Source organism: Crotalus tigris, unplaced genomic scaffold (assembly GCF_016545835.1).
Source record: "Crotalus tigris isolate CLP2741 ecotype Arizona unplaced genomic scaffold, ASM1654583v1 scf7180000017596.1218436, whole genome shotgun sequence".
Classification (NCBI taxonomy): Eukaryota; Metazoa; Chordata; class Lepidosauria; order Squamata; family Viperidae; genus Crotalus; species Crotalus tigris.
This window is the reverse complement of record NW_024096501.1, coordinates 709,679-733,305: the sequence shown is the minus strand read 5'-3', so window position 1 is coordinate 733,305 and position 23,627 is coordinate 709,679. Positions and strand designations below refer to the sequence as shown.

At 44.6% G+C, this 23,627-nt stretch overlaps 1 protein-coding gene across 1 annotated transcript; it reads left to right on the top strand.

Annotated features, from left to right (window-relative positions):
• Window positions 1-51: 51 nt before the first annotated feature.
• On the top strand, window positions 52-23,627 carry UCHL3 (ubiquitin C-terminal hydrolase L3). Its single transcript, XM_039365837.1, has 9 exons — window positions 52-196; window positions 320-331; window positions 481-609; window positions 2,512-2,668; window positions 3,838-3,923; window positions 6,678-6,725; window positions 19,149-19,224; window positions 21,185-21,243; window positions 23,418-23,627. The coding sequence occupies exons 1-9, from the start codon at window positions 155-157 to the stop codon at window positions 23,499-23,501; spliced, it is 693 nt and encodes a 230-aa protein (XP_039221771.1). The 5' UTR covers window positions 52-154; the 3' UTR covers window positions 23,502-23,627.

Here is a 23,627-nt window from a genome sequence, read left to right as displayed (position 1 = left end):
GCGGGTGGGGCGGGTCTCTCCGCTTGACCACTCCCAGCAGCCCCGCCTCCCGGCGGCTTGGACGAGCCCACGCGGGGAGGGGGGAGACGCCGCCTTCCCCGAGCCTTGGTACAGGCCGGGGCGGAGCGAGATCCAGGCAAGAAGCCGGCCTGCCATGGAGGTTCAGCGCTGGCTGCCGCTGGAGGCGAACCCCGAGGTAGGTGGGAGGGGGCGCGTGGGTAGGTGGGAGAGAGGGAGGGAGGGAAGGGTCGCGTGGGTTGGACGGTCGCCTGTGTCCGGACCCGGACTGACCCGCTCCCCCCACCTTTCTGACTTGCAGGTAACGAACCAGGTGAGCTGCTGCGCCGCGCACGGCGCCCCTCGACGGTCCGCATCCCCCTCGGGTCGGGGGGTCTCCCGGGTGTGGGAGGGAAGCGAGGAAGAGGTGGGCGGCGGAGGCGATCAGCCCATCTGCCCGCCCGTCCGTCTGTCTCCCGGCAGTTCCTCCGGCAATTGGGCATCCACGCCAGTTGGCAGTTCGTGGACGTCTATGGGTCCGACCCGGAGCTGCTCGGCTTGGTGCCCCGGCCCGTCTGCGCCCTGATGCTGCTCTTCCCGGTCACCGAGAAGGTAGGTGGAGCCGGGGCTCTTTCCCCGCGGAAGGGGCTGCCCCCTCGAAAAAAGGTCTCAATGCAATACATTCAGAATAGAGCTGGGAGGTCATCTAGTCCAACCCCCTGCTCAAGCAGGAGACCCGGAGGACTCCTGATCCCTCCCTCCCGCACAGCCAGTTAGCTCCCTACCCACCTCGGGGTTCCCCTCTAGCTTCCAAATTGCTGGGCGTTCTGGGAGTTGTAGTTGTAGCCCAGCTACCCCTGGAGGGTGAAGCAGTGCACATACTACCGGGTCCTGTAGTCCTCGACTTAACAACTATTCCCTCCCACGCAGCCAGCCAGCCAGCCAGCTCCCTACCCACCTCGAGGTTCCCCTCCAAGCTTCCAAGCTGCTGGACATTATGGGGGTACTTACAACTATTCATTTAGTGACCGTTTGAAGTTGCAATGGCACTGGAAAGACTTATGACCGTTTTTCACACGACCGTTGGTTGCAGTGTCACTCGGTCACGTGATCGAAATTCAGACGCTTGGCCACTGACTCATATTTATGACGGTCGCAGTGTCCCGGGGTCATGGGATCCCCTTTTGCGACCGTCTGACAAGCAAAATCAATGGGGAAAACCAGATTCACTTCACAACCGTGTTACAACCTGACAGCTGCAGTGATTCAACTGTGGTAAGAAAGGGTGTAAAATCGGGCAAAAGTCGCTGAACAACTTGTCCTACTTAACAGCCGAAATTTTGGGCTAAAAGGTGATCGTAGGCCAAGAACTGTGTGTATTTGGACTTTGAGACTTTCTTGTCTGCAGGACACCCTGCGTGCAAAATAAAGGGGCATCCCCCCCCACATATATCTTTAAATCTTCTCTCTTTAAAGCCTTTTCAGCATCTTCAAAGTGATACCGCCCTGGGATATCCTTCCTCTACTGTCCTCTCAAATGTTCTGGGTAATGGGCAGAAGAGTGGCTTTAAAGACTGCTAAGCAGAGGGAAAGACAAATGTTCATGGCCCGCAGCCCTCCATAGAAACAGAATTGTCGAAAATGGCCTAGTTTTCTAGCTCTCTGGAAAGTAAAATGATAGTGTTTCTAGCAAGGTCACACAACACAAGGAAGGTGGGAGAAATGTGCACTTGGTGTGCGTTAGGGTGCAAACCAAGGGAGGGCATTGCAAGGCCTGCGGAACCTTCCAGTTGATAAATTTAAAAAAACAAACATTCCTTTTTAGACCCTGTAATCCAGTGGTTCTCAACCTGTGGGTCAGGACCCTATTTGGGGTTGAATGAATGCAGTCCGCCATTTTTTTCCCCTTTTCCTTAGGTGTGCTACTCCCTTTTATTCTATTGGCTTTTGAAAGCCAATAGAATAGACTCTCTTGAATAGAATCTAATTCTATTAGCTTTCAAAAACCAATAGGAATTGTCCAGGCTGTCTCTGCCTGCTGAGCCCGCCAAAAGTCCCATTCTGCAAACGGTGCTGCACCAGTTGAGTAGTCCTCGACTTATGACTGGTTGAGTAGTCCTCGATTTACGACCGGTTGGGGGTCGCGGCATTAAAAAGGTTGAGAACCACTGCTGTAATCCCTTAATTCGGGAAGGGGGTAAACTGGATGGAGCTGAGCGTTTACTGGCCAGATGCCCTTCCTGAAGCCACATAGAGTTTGTAGCCGATATTTTTTCCTTTGTGCCCTAGCTCTACCTAGAATTGAACTCTCAACCTTCCGAGTGCGAGGCGAGCGCCTTCACCACTAGACCACCATGTTCTAGTGGATAAATGTCTTAGAACAAACTTTTTCCCCTGGGTTCTTGAATGTCTTTTCTTTCTTTGATGAGCGCTGTTTATTTTTTCCAAAATGGATGCTTTGAAAAGGGGAATTTGAAAAAAAAAAGTCTCTTTTTTTCCTTCCTTGCTGCCTAGTATGAAACATTCCGGATGAAAGAGGAAGAGACGATCAAAGCTAACGGACAAGAAGTCAAACCGGGTGTCTATTTCATGAAGCAGACCATCAGCAACGCCTGCGGAACCATCGGCCTCATTCATGCCATTGCAAACAACAGGGATAAAATTGACTTTGGTAAAGCTTTTCCCTTCTCCCAGGTTACTCTTCCATGGTTGGGAAGATCGGTGGCAACTTTTATGATCCAGGGAAAGGAATTTACAGGGCAGCATATACACATAGTCCTCGACTTACGGCAGTTTATTTAGAGACCATTCGAAGGTACGACAGCACTTGAAAAAAGTGACGTATGACCCTTTTATTCACACTTACGACCGTTGTGGCATCCCCGTGGTCATGTGATCAAAATTCTGATACTTGGCAACTGACTCATATTTATGACGGTCTCGGTGTCACCTTTTGCGATCTTCTGACAAGCAACGTCTACAGGGAAGCCTGGTCTACTTAACAACCAGGTTACTAAACAGCTGCAGTGATTCACTTAACAACGGTGGTGAGAAAGGTTGTAAAATGAGGCAAAACTCATTTAACAAGATGTTTTGGGCTCAATTGTGATCGTAGGTTGAGGACTTCCTATACTAGCCAGAACACATTATCTTGGATAGGCAATGCTGGCTCTTTTATGACTTGTGGACTTCAACTCCCAGAATTCCTGAGCCAGCCATGCTGAGGGGAAAGGGAGAGGTTTCCAAGCTGAGCCTTGCTGACTCAGGAATTCTGGGAGTTGAAGTCCACAAGTCATAAAAGAGCCAACATTGCCTACTCCTGCGCTATCTTAACCATTCTAATGATGATGATGATATCCATTCAATTATGTCCAACTCTTGGTGATTCTGTGGGCCAAGTCTCTCCACATAGTCTGATCTTACACTGCTTCTTTGAGTTTTTATGTTGTCTGGCTCGTGTCTGGATGCCATGTTGTTTGGCGTCCTGGTTTCCTTTTATCGCTCACTTGTCCAAACAGAATTGCTTTCTCCAGTGAATTCCCCCCCCCCCATGACACGGCCAAAATTAGCGAGACCCAGTTTTGTAATTTCCACTTTAATGAAAAGTAGCTTATTCATTCTGGTATACATTCCGTAGCAACGTTTCCTGGTGTTTATGTTCTGTTTGTCAAGTTGATAAGCTAGAAAACATCTTGATTTGTAGTGTTACATGAGTGTTGTTTTCAGTGTCATTTTACCTGCAGTGTAAAAAAGAAACATTGGAAAGCATTGTGTGTCAGTGTTCAACCCGTCCCTTTGAATGTTAATTCTCTTTCTTTGTATTAATGCTGCCTCTTTTAGAAAAAGATTCTTCGCTGAAGAAATTCCTGGACGAGTCGGTGCCGATGAGTCCCGAACAAAGAGCCAAATACCTAGAAACTTATGAAGTGAGTGATGATGTATACTTGGAGGGCAATCTCTTTTCTGTTGCAGACAGTAGTCATTAAATCGGATAGGGCAATCCCAGCCACAATTATAGTGACATCGCTACAATATTAGTCTTCTCAAACTGAACTTTCAAACTATTAGAATCCTTTGCCGGTGGAGCTTCACAGTTGCCTGTAAAAGCGAAGGGTTTTTTACTGGGATGTTTTGCTGCATTATATGATACCATCTAATGCAGGTAGTCCTCGAGTTACAATTGTTCATTCAGTGACCGTTCAAAGTTACAACGTCGCTGGAAAAATGACTTGTGACCAGTTTTCACACTTAAACGACCAATGTAGCGTCCCCATGGCCAAGGGATCAAAATTCAGATGCTTGATAATTGACACATATTTATGACGGTTTGCAGTGCGTCCCGGGGTGACGTGATCGCGTTTTGCAACCTCTTAAGAAGCAAAGCCAGATTCGATGAATAGCAGCTTGACTAATTTAACAACTGCAGCCATTCACTTAAAGAACTGCAACAGGAAAAAATCGTAAAATGGGGCAAGTTCGGGTAACAAATGTTTCAATTAGCAACAGAAATCTTGGGCTCAATTGTTGTAAGTCGAAGACTGCTTGTGTCATGATAAGGAGATCGTCATAAAGGCATAGGCTAAGATGTTCAATATTTAGAGGAATACCCGTTCCCTTTTTTTTTTTTTTTTTTTTGTATAAAGGCATGAGTTATCCATCACAAGCCACAAAATTGTTTACAAATCCAACAATGGTTCATTTGTTACCTTCTAGGAGGAGGGGGCTCCGTGATATCTGAAGTAGAACATCCAGATTCAGTCCCAGTTTTGTTCCATACAATATTAACCTTGTGAATTCCAAAGCTTCCTCCCTCCATTATGTATTAAAGATGGACAGTGATTAATATTTATATGTTACTTATATGTAAGAGTGTAGGTCTATACCAGGGGTAGGCAACCTTGGCTCTTTTATGACTTGTGGACTTCAACTCCCAGAATTCCTAAGCCAGCATGGCTCGGCTTAGAAACCTCTCCCTTTCCCCTCAGCATGGCTGGCTCAGGAATTCTGGGAGTTAAAATCCACGAGTCATAAAAGAGCCAAGGTTGCCTACCCCTGGTCTATACATATGTTCCATAGAGAGCAAGCAACTAAATTTCATTTTTAATGGGTGCTGTTGTGCCCACAGGAAAAAAATGACCATAAAGGTTATCTAATTTAATCTCATTGGGGTTATCTGAAATTCAAGTAGTATTACCTTGATTATCAGTCATTATACAGCTAGTCCTTGACTTACAACACTTCATTTAGAGACCGTTCAAATCAACTGAAAAAAGTGACTTATGACCGTTTTTATCGTTATGATCTTTGCAGCATCCCCCAAGTCATGTGATCAAAATTCAGATGCTTGCTGGCAACTGACTCATGTTTATGACGCAGTGCCCCAGGGTCATGGGATCAACGTTTGTGAACTTCTGACTGGCAAAATCAATGGGGAAAGTCAAAGTTGCTTTACAACCGTGTTACTAGCTTAACAATTGCGGTGATTCCATTAACCGTTTCACAAAAGGTCATAAACGTGGGGCAAAACTCACTTAACAAATGTCTCACCTAACAACAGAAAATTTTGGGCCATAAGTCAAGGACTACCTGTACCTGAGTCCTGTGCAGCTTGTAAGCCAAGCTATCCATCAGCTTTGGAAGAATGCTACCTTTTTAGGGTGGCAGGCCAAGAGACATCATCATCATCATCATCATCATCATATCTGTAATACCATCAAACATCCACATCTGCCTATCCCAGGTCCTTGGTAAGGACTCGATAGGTAGACAAAATGTCAAATCCAGTCTGAACATCAGGCTGACTATGTGATGATCCATAATAATAAAGTTGGAAGAGACCTTGGAGGCCATCTAGTCTAACCCCCTGCTCAGGCAGGAAACCCTATACCATTTCAGACAAATGGCTGTCCAGTCTCTTCTTAAAAACTTCCAGTGTTGGAGCATTCACCACTTCTGGAGACAGGTTATTCCACTGGTTAATTGTTCTCACTGTCAGGAAGTTTCTCCTTAATTTCAGGTTGCTTCTCTCCTTGGTTAGTTTCCATCCGTTGCTTCTTGTCCTGCTTCAGGTGCTTTGGAGAACAGCTTGACTCCCTCTTCTTTGTGGCAGCCCTTGAGATATTGGAACATTGCTATCATTATTATTTATTAAATTTATTTGCAGACCATGATTCGGTCCTTTCAGTCTCCAGTCAAAGCTTACCTTCCAGCAGAGGCTGAGGACCTGCCAGAACCTGTTTGTCCTGTTGCTCAACTCCATTTTTGAGCTGGCACAACCCACTCAAAGAGAAACTCCCTGTCCCGCCTTTGGGCAACATCTGAGAAGAAGAGATGCCCAGCTGGTTGCCCATTAATCTTGACTGCAAAGAGGCTTCTGTGTTGAGCCCAGAGGGAGGGCTGCGGAAGAGGCCTTTTCTCCAGGTGGAATTCCAGCCCTACCTGGGCTTGCGTTGGTCAGAAAGGGCGGTTTGCTCTTTCCGGTCGTAAATCCTGGGGCTGCTTTGGGAGACAATTTGCAACGTTTCTGGTGCTTTAAGAAAACAGCAGAATTCTTCTCACTTCAGAAACTGGTGTTTGGCAAATTGGGTTATCTGTCAGATGATTGGGTTGGTGGGGGCTGAGGGGCTTTTGAATCGGGTTGTTCCCCGGCCATAAGCTAACAGTCTGTTTTGAAATTTCAGGCCATCCGTGTGACGCACGAATCCAGTGCTCATGAAGGCCAGACTGAGGTACACAATTCAATTATTCCCCGAGTAAAGCTTTTGATGTGATTTTTAAGAACAAGCAGTGACTTGTATCCTGCCGTGGTCCTGAAAGGGAGTGGGATAGAAGAAAGTTCTAGAACAGCACTTGGTTTAATTCAGTTGAGCAGGGGGCTGGACTAGAAGACCTCCAAGGTCCCTTCCAGATTCTATTCTATTCTATTCTATTCTATTCTATTCTATTCTATTCTATTCTATTCTACTATTCCATTCCATTCCTTCCTGATGCAGTCTCTGAGTTGCATTGGTTTTTTTTTAATAAAGCTGCTATGACCCAAGGCAAGGATTTGCACGAGGCCTTTAAAGAGACTCTTTGTATTGGGCTTAGTGAAAACTCTACCCTGTATCTCTATGATGATTCTCAGTCATCCGGGTCACAGTTGTATCAAAAGTGGTTTTTATTTTGGACTGATTTATTTTATTTTATTTTTTTTGTGGAAGAAGAAAACATGAACCTTCCAGGATAGGAAGCAAAACATCTTCTTCCTCCCCCCGCCCCCAAAAGGTCCAGTTGCCTTTTCAAAATAAAAACCACTTTTTGATTCTACCTTGGATGCTGGCTTCATCTGGGCTTGCCTGTGGCCCTTTGAGGAGTTGAGATCTGTTTGTGGGATGTTCCTGCCCAAGGAAGGAGAAACTGCCAGGCTAATTCTGCCCTTCATTTGTAGCAGCCCTGTAGGCCTCACCCTATGGCCTAGGCCAGGGGTAGGCAACCTTGGCTCTTTTATGACTTGTGGACTTCAACTCCTAGAATTCCTGAGCCGCATGGCTCAGCTTGGAAACCTCTCCCTTTCCCCTCAGCATGGCTGGCTCAGGAATTCTGGGAGTTGAAGTCCACAAGTGATAAAAGAGCCAAGGTTGCCTACCCCCGGCCTATGCCAACCAAGCAGATGGAAGAGAGTTGTTGGGACAGCGGGAAAGAGGCAGAAGTATAACTAGTTTTTTTGCTGACCAGTCCCTCTGTACCTGAGATGAGAAATCTCTGCTGCCTGACCACTGTGACCAGCATCTAGATGACTTTGCAGGGGGGAATTCAGCAAATTCCCTCTAGGAGGAATTATAGCTGGCAACATTAACTGTTAGCATTAACCATGCTTCTTTGCTTTGAAACTGGCTTCTTTCCGTGTCTCCTTTTAAGCTCGGACTCCACTTGGCTTCTCAGCCAGCTTTAATTCTTTAATTAAGCTTTAATTAATCTAGAAGGCTCTCGGTCATCTTTAAGCCAGGACCCACAGACATTGTCACCATTTTTTTTCCTAATAAGCATCTAAAACTGTACAGCTGTACTAAGTATTTGGAAAAGATATATTTCAGCATCCCAGTATTTGTACCTAGGTCTTATGTGACTGCTTCTCCAACTGTTTTACTACGTTTTTCTTCTGGCAAAATGGTTGCTCTTGTGCTTGCAGATAAAAAGACCTGGGAAGCAACTATGCAAAACTTGCAAGAATGCAGCTTTTTGACAGAAGTGCTTATAAAACTGTAACCTGTAGCCTGACCAATAGTTGTAGTTCTGCCCCCAGTTTTTTTCTAAGAGTCTGATTAGCCATTCATGTATGGTCCACTATCTGCTCATCTTACTTACAGCTTAAAAGACATGATCACCTCAAATGCAACATCTGAAAGCAGAGCACAAAGGTTGATTTAAAAATCAATGTGTGTAGAGTATAATAGTCCTGTAAAACAGATGGTTTTAAGTATCATACTTTTTTTTTGGCCCTTGTAATTTATTGATTGAGCAATAACACAAAAGAACTAGGATGAGCTCCTGGTGGAACAAAAAACTTTTGAAGTTTGCTAATATCCTAGGAATTTTTAGGGCATCATTTTTGCTTCTTTCATAATATTTTTTCTTCCTGTTTCTGATATTTATTTTTATTTACCAGTTTTATGTTATTTATTTGTTTTGTTATTCAGTTGCTTAGACAACTGCTTTTTAAACATTTTACAACCTTTAATCAGTAAAATCTACTCAGAATAATGTAGGTAAACCTCTGGGTTAAATCTGAAAAAAAAATATCCTGCTTGTGTTTGCTTCCTGAATGCAATTTAAAAAAAAATAAAAAATCAAGTGATTTAAAGATGCTGTTGCTTGAGTGTTCAAGTATTGAGGTCTTTGGCAGCTTCCCAAAATAGAAAGTGGGTCTTTTTCAAAGAGTCTCTGGGGCAAAGCTTACTAAGAAGGAAGGGGTAGAGTCTCAAAAAATTCCAGTCTCTGAGCTATTTCCTGTCTGAAACCAAGATCTCTTCAAGGTACATTTGGAATGAATATGTTTATTTTCTTTTTAACTGCCTTCCTGTGAAAGGGAAACAAACATAGATCTTTTTGCTTGCAGGTTGCAGGATGCAAAAGACTCAACATTTTTATTGGTTTGGCAAAGAGGCATTGTTATTAGAATAGAATAGAATTCTTTATTGGCCAAGTATGATTGGACACACAAGGAATTTGTTTCCGGTACATAAGTTCTCAGTGGACATACAAGCAACAAGTGATAAATCATGATCATAATCATCATAAAAATACATTCACCATAAATCGTAAGATACAACAATTATGATAGTCATAGGATAGTAAATAAGCAAACACCATAAATCATACTAGGATACTAAATGAAGCAATTAATATAAATGGTAAGATACAAGCAACAAAGTTATAGTCATAAGAAGATAAGGAGATAGATAATAGGAAAGATGAGAAGAATAAAGTTAGTACAGCCTTACTAAGTAGTTTGACAATGTGGGAATTAGTTGTTTAGCAGAGTGATGGCATGGGGGGAAAAAAACTGTCCTTGTGTCTAGTTCAGTGGTTCTCAACCTGTGGGTCGGGACCCCATTTGGGGTCGAATGACCATTTCATGGGGGTTGCCAAACAACGCAGTCCACCATTTTTTTCCCCCTTTTCCTTAGCTGTGCTACTCCCTTTTATTCTATTGGCTTTTGAAAGCCAATAGAGTAAACTCTGTTGAATAGAGTCTAATTCTATTGGCTTTCAAAAGCCAATAGGAATTGTCCAGGCTGTCTCTGCCCTGCTGAGCCCACCAAAAGTCCCATTCTGCAAACGGTGCTGCACCAGTTGAGTAGTCCTCGACTTACAACCGGTTGAGTAGTCTTCGACTTACGACCGGTTGGGGGTCGTGGCATTAAAAAGTTTGAGAACCACTGGACTAGTTGTTTTGGCATGCAATGCCCTATAGCAGGGGTAGGAAACCTTGGCTCTTTTATGACTCATGGATTTCAACTCCCAGAATTCCTGAGCCAGCATGGCTCAGCATGGAAATCTCTCCCTTTCCCCTCAACATGGCTGGCTCAGGAATTCTGGGAGTTGAAGTCCACGAGTCATAAAAGAGCCAAGGTTGCCTACCCCTGCCCTATAGCGTCATCTTGATGGAAGAAGTTGAAACGGTTTAGGTCTAGGATATGAAGGATCTATAGATATTTTTCTCAGCCTTCTCTCTCGTTTGTGCAGTATACAGGTCCTCCATGGAAGGCAGGCTGGTTGCAAATGTTTTTTCTGTGGTTCTAACTCTCCGTTGAAGTCTGTGTCTATCTAGTTTGGTTGCAGTGCCAAACCAGACAGTTATAGAGGTGCAAAGGACAGACTCAGTAATTCCTTTGTAGAGCTGTATTAGCAGCTCCTGGGAAAATCCAAGTTTCCTGAGTTGCATTCTGTAGCAGAACCCCTAATTGTTCATAGTGTAAAGAATCATTCAAAATGCCACAATCATATCATCCCGAAGCCTAAGTTCAGAGGATGTTGCGTTATGCAAGATTATTTTTGAAGAGAAAGAGCATGGTATAATTTGATAAGAAGTACCCTATTAAAGTGCTGTCTCTCCCAGCATGGGCCATCTAGAGAATTGGAGGATGCTGCCAGTGTAGTCAAGATGATGGCTGTCCTAGTAGGATCATGCAATGCATGTTAAAGATGGTGGGCCTCAGTCATGAAAGACGTGTGTTTTCCTTTCTCAAGGACTCTCTCCTTGAGATCAGGATTGGAATAGCCTGGATGAGTGACGTTTGTCTTCCCAGTTCTGGAATTTTTTCAATCAATTCAACCAGTATAGAGCTGGAAGGGACCTTAGAGGTCTTCTAGTCCAACCCCCTGCTCAAGCAGGAAATCCTATATCCTTTCAGATAGGTGGTTGTCCAATCTTTTCTTAAAAACCTCCAGTGATGGAGCACTCACAATTTCTGTAGGCAAGCTCTTCCAGTGGTTGATTGTTCTCACTGTTAGGAAGTTTCTCCTTAATTCTAGGTTGCTTCTCTCCTTGATTAGTTTTCTCCATTGTTTCTTGTCCTGCTCTCTGCTGCTTTGGAAAATAAGTTGACCTCCTTTCTTTTTGGCACCCCTCAAATACTGGAACACTGCTATCATGTCCCCCCTAGTCCTTCTTTTCTCTAGACTGGCCATATTCAGTTCCTGTAACCGTTTTTCATATGTTTTTGTCTCCAGGCCCTTAATCATCTTAGTTGCTCTTCTTTGTACTGTTTCCAAAGTCTCAACATCTTTTTTGAAAGATGGTGACCAAAACTGGATGCAGAATTCCAGGTGTGGTCTTACTAAGGCTTTATAAAGCGGTACTAATACTTCATGTGATTTTGATTCTGTGCCTCTGTTTATACAACCAAGGATTCTGTTCGCTTTTTTGGCTGCTGCCGCACACTGCTGTCTCATGTTTAAGTGATTGTCCAAGGTCCCTCTCACACTTACTGTTTTTGAGCCAGATTTCGCCTAATCTGTACTTGTGCCTTTGTTTTTTCCTGCCTAGGTGTAAAACCTTTGGTTATTTTGAATGGAACTGGCTTGCATGGGCCTCGGGCATTGCAGCTTTGTGGGTAACGTAGATCATCTTGCAGAGGGCCAGTTGGCTGTTCCTCGTGCTCAGATGTGATTTGTGTCCGAGTCTTTTAAAATGACTATTTGCCAATACAAGAACATCCTCCCTAAATTGTAGAAGTGTGATTTGGATCATGTGTGCAATTATAACAGCATTATATATTCAAAAATGCCAAAAGCTCTGGGCTGGGCCAGGGCCTTTGAATCTGTGGAAATCGGAGCTCCGTTTAGAAACTTTGTAGGAGGTGTCCATAAATGGATTTGATTTTATTTATTAAATTTATTTGCTCCCTGGACGGCTCACTCCTTGACATACTGGCTGGGCCTGAAAATAGCAGGAAATATTGTTATTTACTGTGGGGGCAAAAGTACAGATAATCCTTGGCTTACAACCATTATTTAGTGACCATTTGAAGTTACAATGGCAGTGAAAAAAGTGACTTACAACGTTTTTTCACACTTGCGAGGATCTCACGTGATCAGAATTCAGACACTTGGCAACTGACTCATATTTATGACGGTTGCAGTATCCCGGGGTCATATGATCACTTTTTACAACCATCTGACAAGCAGTCAATAAGGGAAGCCAGATTCACTTAACAAACATGTTAGTAATTGAACAACTGCACTAATACACTTAACTCTGACAAAGTAAAGGTCGTAAGGAGCCCTGGTGGCCCAGTGGTTAGAATGCAATATTGCAGGCTAATTCTGCCCACTGCCAGGCGTTTGATCCTCCTCGGCTCCAGGTTGACTCGGCCTTCCATCCTTCCGAGGTCGGTAAAAATGAGGACCCGATTGTTGGGGGCCATGTGCTGACTCTTTAAACCGCTTAGAGAGGGCTGTAAAGTCTAAGTGCTATTACTAAAATTGGGCAAAATCACTTAATAACTGTTTCACATAGCAATAGCAAAGTTGGGCTCAGTTGTGGCTGTAATTCGAGGACTACTTGTAGCCCTCTCTGGGTTTCTTCAAGACTGGTTCTTTCATGGTTTAATGACAGGGATTAAATTTGGAAATGGGGCAACCATCATAGGTGGTTAACTGTGGTGAAGCCAGATCAGGTTTCCCAGGTTGAGGACAATAGAACAAGTTTATTTCTTGATTAAATGTTCTTTACTCCTACTTTACTCCAGGCAAAACAGGTGCCATTCCTCTCCCTTCAACTTAGCCCTACAAATAATAGTCTGCTGACGTAGGATTGTGCTCATCCTACCTCAGCAGGCTATTATTTGTAGGGCTAAGTTGAATGGCACAGAAGGGTTGACTAGAATCTCCCAGTAAGTCTGCATAGCTGAGGATGGGTTCAAACTGGTTCTGACACCTTGGCATCTACACACCACTGGCTGATAATCAGGACTATTTTGGAAAAGGGCAAGGATCAGCTGATCCAGATTGTGAATTAAAGATAGTCCTTGACTTACGAGCAGAACTGACCTGGACATTGCAACTGTCATAACTACAAGTTAGTCAGCAAGCGTCTGAATTTTGATCACGTGACCAGGAGGATGTCCCAACAGTCACAAGTATGAAAAATATGGTCAGTTGATCAAAGTTCTGGTGAGATTTGATCAGAAAAAAAAATGTTGTCTTTTGTCTTGGAAGCAAATGGGTAGAAGTGGAGCAGAATCGCATCGCTCTTCATGAGCTTGTAGTAAAAGCAGCCCAACATTATGCCCGTTACAAAGACGCTGCTTGTCCCGAGTATAAATGGACACCCTTCCTTCAGTTTATATTCAAATTTGCAGTCACACATCCATCATTTTGATTATACTTGTGCATATCACGGTAAATAAATTCATGGTCTGAAGAATCGACCCGGATCAGTCCCCCATAGGTTGAAGGCCTCTTTGGAAAAGGTGAGGACTATTATCTCCCCAGCTGGCACTGGGCTATGAAAGAGACTAGCCTAGATTCCTCTTCTTCTGTGGGGGGGAGGGCGGGGGGAACTCGTGGTCCAGCACCTTCACCTTTCCCTCATGGCACACTTGTATGGCTGCATGTGCTTTGGGGGAGGGCTATTTTATTATAAATGTTTTTGTTTATTGTTTATGTATGTATTTATTTATTTATTTATTTATGAGACTTATATACCGCTTTAAATGCAAGCACTCTCTAAGCAGTGTACACCAAATGGCTCCCTTGCCATTAAACATCCCCTAGACCAGGGGTAGGCAACCTTGGCTCTTTTATGACTCATGGACTTCAATTCCCAGAATTCCTGAGCCAGCATGGCTCAGCTTGGAAACCTCTCCCTTCCCCCTCAGCATGGCTGGCTCAGGAATTCTGGGAGTTGAAGTCCACGAGTCATGAGGGGGCCATAGTTCCCTCGTGCTGGCTCAGGAATTCTGGGAGTTGAAGTCCACGAGTCATAAAAGAGCCAAGGTTGCCTACCCCTGCCCTAGAATCATCTTCTTACCACCGAAAATGAGTTTGCCACCATATTGTCAACAAGAGAGCTTGCTAGAATTGGGAAGTAGTTAAAAGGGGGGGGGGAAAACACGACTCCCTTCAGCTGAGATGGCAGCCAAACCTTGTCGCATCAAGTTGACGAGGGGATGTGGGGGGACCCTGCTTGCCTGATTCCGCTTTCCTTGCACGTCCAGACAGCCCAGAGTTTTATGGGGGGGGGGCTTATCTCTCCCCTCTCTGCATTCCTTCCTGAGTCTTGTTTTTCAAAGCAAAGTTCACCTGCTGGAAAAGCCATTTCCTCCTGATTGCCGAGCAGTCCAGAAAAGGCACACTTGAAGTCAACAATTGTTGGAGAAGGAAAAAAACAAGAGTGATTGAGGAAGCCAAGCCCTTCCCCTGCCAGTCTGGGCCAGGGCTGAGGAACGCAGAGCTTCATCCAGCCTGGGCAATTTCACTCTGGGGAAGCCACGCAGCAGCCAGACGAGTGCCTGGATGCCCTTCTGGTGCCTTCAGGCTGATGGGAAAAATCACACCCGCATCAAACAACACCAGTTCGATTGGTACCACCTGCCACATTCATCAGTTCACTGAAGCCGGGCACCCCACAAGCAATTCCGTCAACGGACACATTGATCTAAACCAGCCTATGAACCCCTCAGAATCCAAATCAACCGCACAGCCAACCGAGATGGCACCAACCCTCAACCAGCCCATGCAAGCCCCCCAACTAGCAGTTCACCTCCCAATGACCTCATGCAACCTCATCATAACACCTATCACAAGATTCTCACTGATGACTCACACCTGACCCATCATAAGACCCTCAATTGACACCCCCACACCTGAAGCCCTTATGAACAGAAGAACATTGACACTGACGTCCCCTATGTCTGTTATACAGTAGTGGCCAAAATTGTGGAAACCTTTTGGGAAAAGTGTATTTTTCAGGTTTGATGGCTAATAACATCACTTTTGTGGGGGCATAGTACCATAAAATTATATATCAATGGAAAGACAATTTAATCAAGAATGTAATGCAACGTAGTTTGTTCAATTATCTGTACTGTATTCTATGAAAAGATATAGCCAGATAACCAGAAAAAGGAAGCACAACTTGCTTAGGTTGATATCAGGTAGCTTTCCTTCATCTGATTGTAGCCAATGAGCATGAGTGTTTAGAGAGCCAATCGGGTGTCAGTTTGTTTTGGTAATGAGCCAATCAGATCACAGTAGGATTCAGAGATTGATGTCATGTTTTGAAGCTGAGAGGAGGACATTTGTCAGTGTGTTATGTGATCGCTATCAAGTTGGTTGGGTTTTTTTTTCATATAACAAGTTTTATTAATTTTCCATTTTTACAAACCTTCAAGTATTTAAGGAAGCAACATGTTGGTTGGGTAATACATAATCCCATAACACGCTTATCCATACTTATATCAGTTTACATCATCAAAAATTTCCTGTTTCCCTTAATCATTATAACAAATTCAAATTGGTAGGTTGCTAGTTATAACTCAATCATTTAAAACATTTATAAAGAGCTTTTAGATTATATATCTCCAAATCCTGTTTTTAACTTTTGTCTGGTTTCAATTAGAGTATTTGAGTTAGCTTACTGTCCAATAATGTTTAGATTTCCGATAGCCCACGGTTCCCTTAATTCATACAAAATAGTATCATCTCTAAGATACACTTATTGTTTATTCCAAAAAATTGGGGTTTTTTTTTCCCCTTTCCTTTAGTGAGCTTGAAAAATGTAATAAAATCAAAGTCATGGTGCAAAGAGTTGACTGGTTGCCCAGAAAGCAATGTAAAATGGAATTATTAAGTGAACAAGGCTACAATTATAAAGAAATTAGAAGAAAAATGGGTGGAAACTTAGCCAAAGGTGGCATTTCTGCTGTACACTTTTCCCAAAAAGTTCCCACAATTTTGGCCACTACTGTATATTCGTTACCTAGCGTGGTAAGGAAATGTTCTGAAACCGACCCACATGCTCAGAGAAAGAACCTTCACCCTCATGCTTTCTGCTTCTGGGAAGGTTCACGTGCATCAGACCCCAGGGAAGTCGGGCTCCAGAAGTTGGGCTCACCTGGGCTGTGACAGTCACAATGTGCCCCCTCTTCCCTCCTCATCTGGGCCAGAGTTGGGGGTGAAGGTGGCTTCTCAAACCATTGTCCAGTCATAGCTCGGATTTAGAAGGGGGCTCAAGATGACCTCACAGCTGTTCTCTGGACCAGGCTCCTTGCCCGCAGTTGGCGGTTCCAGCAGATGCTTGGGTTGGGGTGCTCTTGGACCAGAAAAGCAAAGTTAAGGTAGCTAAGGGGCTGCTCCCTTCCCTTCACAGCTATTTTTACACCCCCCCAAAAAATGCAAAGTGCAGGACAGTGTGAGGGAAATGGAGAAACTCGGTCAGAAATTGCCAGCAAGCGGGAAATCCAAGCAGGAAGTGGGGGGGGGGAGGGTCCATCATAGTTTTCCCTGGGAAGGTCTTGCTTGGCTATGAGTAAATTAATTTTGCCTATGAATGATGTCAATAAAGGAGAATATTTGTAGCTGAGGCTTGAAATGAGGGGTCCTTGGTGTTCTCCAAGCTTGCTTGTTTTCTTGCAGACGTTTCATTACCCAGCTAAGCAACATCATCAGTACTATCCTGATAGGGCAAACCACTTGGATATAAACAGAGAGCAAGCCTCATTGCTTCTAGCACTGGTGATGTTACCTGGTTTGGGTAATGAAACGTCTGCAAGAAAGCAACCAAGCTCAGAGAGCACCAAGGAGTCCTCGTGCCTACAAATGCCTGTCCTGCTTAGGAAAATAAAAATAAAAATAGACGCCTGTTTTCATGGGGTTTAAATGGCAGCTGGTTGCGGGCCACCGAATTGGGCTACATTGCTGGGCACAAGCTCTACCTGTAAAGTGTGTCTTTTTTCAATATTTGTATAGTCCTTGCCTGGCTTCTCCTCCTCCTCCTCCTCCTCCTCAACCCAGCCTGAATTTAGCCACTGCAAAAGGAAGGCCTCACCCTTGCATCGCTCAGCCTCCTTGACCCTGATCAGACACAGCCCTGTTGCCTGTGCCAAAGCCGCCAGCCCCATAGAGGAGGCCACAAGCCCTCCTGTCTGCCTGCAGAGTTGGCGGCCCACCGTCCCATTACCGTCTCTGGGGGACCCCCCAGCTGTAAGTTTGGTTTCTCTTCCGTCTCTGCTCGGGGGGGGGGGGACAATGCTGTGGCTTCCTTTTCCCAGTTCACGACATGTCTCCACCTCTTTGAAGCCTCCTCTGGGTTCGCTTTTCATTCTTTGAGGGTCCAGCAAACCCAGATCTGTACAGCTTTGCTATCTTCAGACCACTCCTGAAAAGTTCAAGGAAGTAATGGGGAACAAAGGCTGCTCCGTCTTCCTTGGATTTCTTCCTCCCTCCCGGTTGGTGCTTTTCTTGATTTCCAGACCTTCCAAGCTGGTCTACTTGGTTTCCTGAGTTCTCGCTTCTCTGGGCTTCATAGCAGTCTCCTCTCCTTCTGTTCTTCAAGCGAGGTCTTTCAGGAGTGATGCAAAAGGTGACTTCAGGATTCTGGACTATTCTTGGCCTTCTCCAAACGCCAGCAGCAGCCTTCTTTTTCTGCCAGTCAAAGATGATCGTTCATTCTTTGGCTTGTTTTTTTCCCCCCCTTTCAAGTAATTGGGAAGACGTCTTTCACTATAACTCAGCTGCTTAATGTACTTCATATGTTCTTATGATGTGGGAGTCAGGATGTCTACCGAAGTAGCGAAATCTCTGAGAACGTTGGTTAGGCTTCTTTGCAGAGCGAATGCAGAGGGAATGATGGAGTGTAGGTAGATAATATGATAGGGAAGAATGAAGATACGGGAAATTGTCCCTTATTCATTTATTCCTTCATTTTTACTTTATATGTTGGAGTGCAGTGGCCCACATGGTTAGGATGCTGGGCAGAAGGTTAGCGAGCCCATGTTTGAGTTCCGAGTGTTGCTACGGGGCAGGGTGAGCTCCCGTCATTCACTTCAGCTCCTTGACAGGGAGATGAAAGGAGCCCCCATAAGCATTTTCTGGGCAATTGTGATGTCACCAACTAAACCTTAACCAGTGCCTCTGACACAAATGGGATTTTATATGTTCTTTTGGGCTGCAAGTTGCTGCTAGTTCCAGGGTGTCTGACCTGCCCGCTACACTTGTTCCAATAATCTTCATAAACTTTATCTCCAGTCCTCAGTTTCATGTATGTGGGCTGCAGAATAGTATAAATTTGGACCACAGAGTCCTCCTTGAGATGTTTCACGTCTTCAGGTTTGGGGGCCTGGAGTTGGATAGTGGGCATTTATCAATCAGATGCAAGACAAGGTGACAGAAACTTGATTATATGGGAAGAAAATCCTTTGTCTATGCATTTCCATACATACATACATGCATGCATGCATACACACACACACACACACACACACACACACACACCTATATCTATCTATACATACATACATACATACATACACACACACACACACACACACACACACACCAAGATTTGTAAATAGCCTCATTCCACTCCAGGCGGCTTCCAATTCATTGAAATAACGCAAGAGAGCAAAAATGGAAACTAGGTTAGGAAGAAGAAGCACATCACCTGATAATGAAAGTGCAGTTTCTATAATCAACAAGAATGCACTGGATGTCTATGGAGATTCTCAGTCATCCAGGTCATGGTTGTCCCAAAGGTGCTTTGTCAAAAGGCAACTGGACTTCATTTGTTTTTCCTTGAAGATGTTTCACTTCTCATCCAAGAACTGAAGACGTTATATGCATGAGAAGCAAATCATCTTCAAGGAAAAACAAAGAAAGTCCAGTTGCCTTTAGAAAAAGCACCTTTGGGACAAAGCACTGGATGACATAGCCCCAAACCAGCATCTCTTCCCCAAAGGCCATCTGGAAAATGTGTTCTTTGTGGTTCACCAAAGTGCCAGTAATGAGGGAATGACCCCCAACATGGAAGGAGCAGATATGCCAAAACTGGGATCCAGGTTTTTCTGGGGTTGAAATGAGTTTTTGAGTAGAATTACTTTCTTTTCCAAGCCTACAGACAAGTTTTCTGCTCATCACTTGTACAAATTTTATCCTCTTTCTTGCAGGCACCAAGTATAGATGAGAAAGTAGATCTTCATTTCATCGCTTTAGTGAATGTTGATGGCATTCTTTATGAACTAGGTAAGAATACTGGATGCAAGACCCTCCATGATGTGTGCTGGCTGACTTTAGTGCCATTAATTCATTTAGTGCCATTCCTTAATTCGCCTTGTCCAGGGAGAAGCAGTGACCGTTTTCAAGAGGACTTAGTTTTTCTTCCAGTGTGGCAACAATATTTCTCGTTTGAGAACCACAGCTATAAACTGTGATCATAATAGCTTTAAACAAGGAGGAACGGATAACAGGAAGATACATTCATAAATATACATGTCTCAGGGTAATGTTGCAAGATCCTAATCTGAGTCACTGGGGTCAAAAGCTTGTTCTTCCAAATTTTTGGTCCCAGTGACTGACCCAGAATGGATCTTGTAAGCTACATTGAATTCAGAAGGCTTTTTTTTTTGATGTTTGCATCTGGGTGTTTTTAATTAATGTCTTCACACTTATGAGGATGGATTCTTCAAGGACTTGAATCGTAATTCTGGCACTTCTCCTGGGGCAGCACCTCCCATCCAGTGCCAAGAAAGACCCCAGGGAGAGAGGAAGGGAGGGTGGGTCTTATGGGGGTAAGGATCCTGCTGAAGAATATCTCTCTCACATATCATGAGCTCGGGCTGCCATGTCACTCCATGCTTTCTGGGAGAATGTCTCAGAAGCCAATGAAAGGCTTTTTAAAGCAAATTTGCTTTCCTCAACACCCAGCTGTTTGCATGCTCAGTGAGAGCTTCTGCACCAAAGACAAATTCCTTCTGGTGCTCTTGGTTCCTGGGTGGAGGGGGGGGGGCTGCATTCACGAAGAAGCTTCAGCTGTGCTATAGAAAGCGGTCAGTTTGCATTTGTGGATGACTTGTTCAAATGCCATTTCCCAGAATAGACTGGGAGAGGAATCCAGAGGCCCTTGGTCAGTGAAACGGGGGTGTGGTGGGGTGCCGGATGGCTCTGTTCAGCTCGATAGCTTGTTGAATAGTCCCTCCTTTTGGAGGTTAGCCACGTAAGTAAGCTGAGCATTTGTGGCATTTTAATCTGGTTTCAGATTCCTCCATGACAGAAATATAAAAAGGGTTACCCCCATTAAGTGATTTGCAGGGCCTGAAAACAGAGACAGTCTGACTTGACATAATAGGGGCTTCTGCTGTGGTGGAAAACTGGCATCCTATCCTTGGCCACTAAATTAAGTTGGGTTGGAAAAAGCAACACCATGAGGTTCAGTTACAGCTCAGCCTATCTCTGGATTTCTCACATGGAAAGGATGGGCTTTAAAGGAAATAAGTGTCCGGCACTGGTCCTCAGGGTGACTTGGACCTGGAGATATCCTTAATCAGAATAGAGCTGAAAGGGACCTTGGAGGTCTTCTAGTCCAACCCCCTGCTCAAGCAGGAGATCCTATACCATTGCAGACAAGTGGCTATCCAGTATCTTCTTAAAGTTCTCCAGTGATGAAGCACCCACAACTTCTGGAGGCAAGCTGTTCCACTGGTTAATTGTTCTCGCTGTCAGGAAGTTTCTCCTTAATTCCAGGTTGCTTCTCTCCTTGATTAGTTTCCATCCATTGTTTCTTGCCTTGCCTCCTGGTGCTTTGGAAAATAAGTTGACCCCCTCCTCATCTTTGTGGCAGCTCTTCCAATACTGGAATTCTGCTGTCACGTCACACCTAGTCCTTCTTTTCTCTAGATTAGCCTGGGATTTTTCGGGCATTCATCCAATAAGATGCCCAAGAAATTCCAGCACTTTGGAATCACTGTATTTGGAATGCAGATAAAGATAAGGAAGAATTAGAAGACTATCTAATACCATTCAACCTTGAGGGTCCAGGATCAGTAGCGGGCTTAGAGGTCTCCATCCTTGAGTGATGGTAATTGGCAGATGGCATGACCTTATGAGATGTTTGGTTCAGGATCAGTGGGAGGCAGTCATGGAGCTGGGAAGGTAGAGCCCTTTTCTTTTCTGAGCAATGAAGAATGACTTTTCTGCATCCCAACAGATGGACGCAAACCTTTCCCGATAAACCACGGGCAGTCCAACATCGACACTTTTCTAGAGGTAGGAATTCTCCACCACTTGCAACCGTATAATAACAACAACAACCTACAAATAGAAAAACTGTGGCAAAAGCAAGCAAGGGTAGTACTAATAGTCATAGGCACTTTGGGTGCAATCCCAAAATAACTGGAGCACCACTTGAACACCATTGGCATTGACAAATTCGCTATTAGTCAATTGCAAAAGGCGGCCTTATTAGGAACTGCTTCCATCCTGCGACGAGATCTGTAATACCATCAAACATCCACATCTGCCTATCCCAGGTCCTGGGTAAGGACTCGATAGGTGGACAAAAATGCCAAATCCAGTCTGAACATCGGGCTGATTGTGCGATGATTAATAATAATAATAATAATAATAGTTGGAAGGGACCTTGGAGGTCATCTAATCCAACCCCCTGCTCTGGTAGGAAACCCTATACCAGTCATGGTGAACCTTTTAGAGACCGAGTGCCCAAAAACTGTCCCGCCCCGGCCCACCCCATTCCACTGCCCCGCCTACTCCATCCCCGCTCTGCCCCGCCCCCACCCGCCCACAGAGCCACCCACCACCTCCACGGCCTACCACAAATTGCCCAGGCAGTGCTGCAACACCATGGCAGCCACTCCCTTTGCCCGTGCCCCGGAGCATCATCTGTGCATGAGGGCATGAGGGCAGAGTCTTGTCCTTGCTGCCCGGCTGCCAAGTCCTTGGCTGCACTGCTCCACACAGGCCGCTGCCTGGGGACGGCTCTCCTCCAGGGAGCTGCTGGTGAGGAGGGGGGCATGGGGGGGAGGCGGGGCTTGGGCAACAGCATGCGTGCCCATAGAGAGGGCTCCGAGTGCCGCCTCTGACACACGTGCCATAGGTTTGCCATCACTGCAAACAGACAAATGGTTGTCCAGTGTCTTCTTAAAAACTTCCAATGTTCACAACTTCTGGAGGCAGGTTGTCCCACTGGTTAATTGCTCTCACTGTCAGGAAGTTTCTCCTCAGTTCTAGGTTGCTTCTCTCCTTGATTAGTTTCCATCCGTTACTTCTTGTCCTGCCCCTCAGACACTTTGGAGAATAGCTTGACTCCCTCTTCTTTGGGGCAGCCCCTGAGATATTGGATCACTGCTATCATGTCATCCCTGGTCCTTCTCTTCCTTAAACAATTATTATTGGGTTTCCTTTAACAAACCAGCGGGGACTCATTGCCCTCCATTTTAGAAAGACTGAATCTCCTACTCTAGAAAGACAAAGGTAGTCCTTGACTTACGACCACAGCGGCACCCAAAATTTCCCTCGCTAAGTGAGACAGTTGTTAAGTGAGTTTTGCTCAGTTTTACGACCTCCTTGCCACAGCTGTTAAGCGAACCACTGCAGTTGTGAAGTTAGTAACATGGTTGTTAAGTCAGCCTGGCTTCCCCATTGACTTTGCTTGTCAGAAGGTCGCAACAGGGGGGTCACACGACTCCAGGTAACTGCAACCGTCATAAGTATGAGTCGGTTGCCAAGCGTCTGAATTTTGATCACGTGACCGTGGGGATGCTGGAATGTCATAAGTGTGGAAAATGTTTGTCAGTCCCTTTTTTCAGTGCCCTTGCAACTTCGATCGGTCACTAAACAAATGGATGTAAGTCAAGGATTACCTGTACATAACCTTAAATATGGACACAATGCTTCTAATTTGAAGCACTGTTAATTTTTTAAAAACAAATAGATTCTTCATTGTCTTCCAAAAAAAAAAAAAATTAGGGAGAGGCAAACAGATTTAAAATTCAGTACAGTAACAGAATTTAGTACAGTGTTTCTCAACCTTGACAATTTTAAGGCATGTGGACTTCAACTCCCAGAATTCCACAACCAGCAATGCTGGCTGTGGAATTCTGGGAGTTGAAGTCCACATGCCTTAAAATTGTCAAGGTTGAGAAACACTGGTTTAATACAATGTTTCCCAACCTTTAAGACCGATGGACTTCAGCTCCCAGAATTCCCCAGGCACTGGCTTAGTATATGAAAACTACAGCTTGTTTTCAAAGGCATCTGTAGGGAATCGTGAATTTAATTATATGATTTACTGAGAGCGCCTACGGACCTAAATGCTAGTTAGCAGAGCCCCTTATGAGGCAACCTGCTACCAATAAAAACAGTTGTGTACTCAGAGAAGATGGCATTGTGTATGTGGTTATCTCTTTGTGTGTTCTCTTTAGGATGCCGTAGAAGTTTGCAAGAAATTCATGGAGCGTGATCCAGACGAATTGAGGTTCAATGCAATTGCCTTAGCAGCGGCCTAAAATCACTGTTACGTAAGGGGAAATGGCATCTAACGCACTGTCACAAAAATTATGTTTTAGCCGCAAATCAGCAACGATCAAAATTTTGATAACATGGATGTGAATTAAATTTTGGATTACGCTTTG

What these genes read in the sequence shown, in the direction of transcription:
- UCHL3 (XM_039365837.1), top strand. Translation starts at nt 155, where the DNA reads ATGGAGGTTCAGCGCTGGCTGCCGCTGGAGGCGAACCCCGAG. An exon ending in AATACCTAGAAACTTATGAA is followed by an intron (nt 3,924 to 6,677) that starts GTGAGTGATGAT and finishes TTGAAATTTCAG; the next exon opens with GCCATCCGTGTGACGCACGA. An exon ending in TGGCATTCTTTATGAACTAG is followed by an intron (nt 19,225 to 21,184) that starts GTAAGAATACTG and finishes GCATCCCAACAG; the next exon opens with ATGGACGCAAACCTTTCCCG.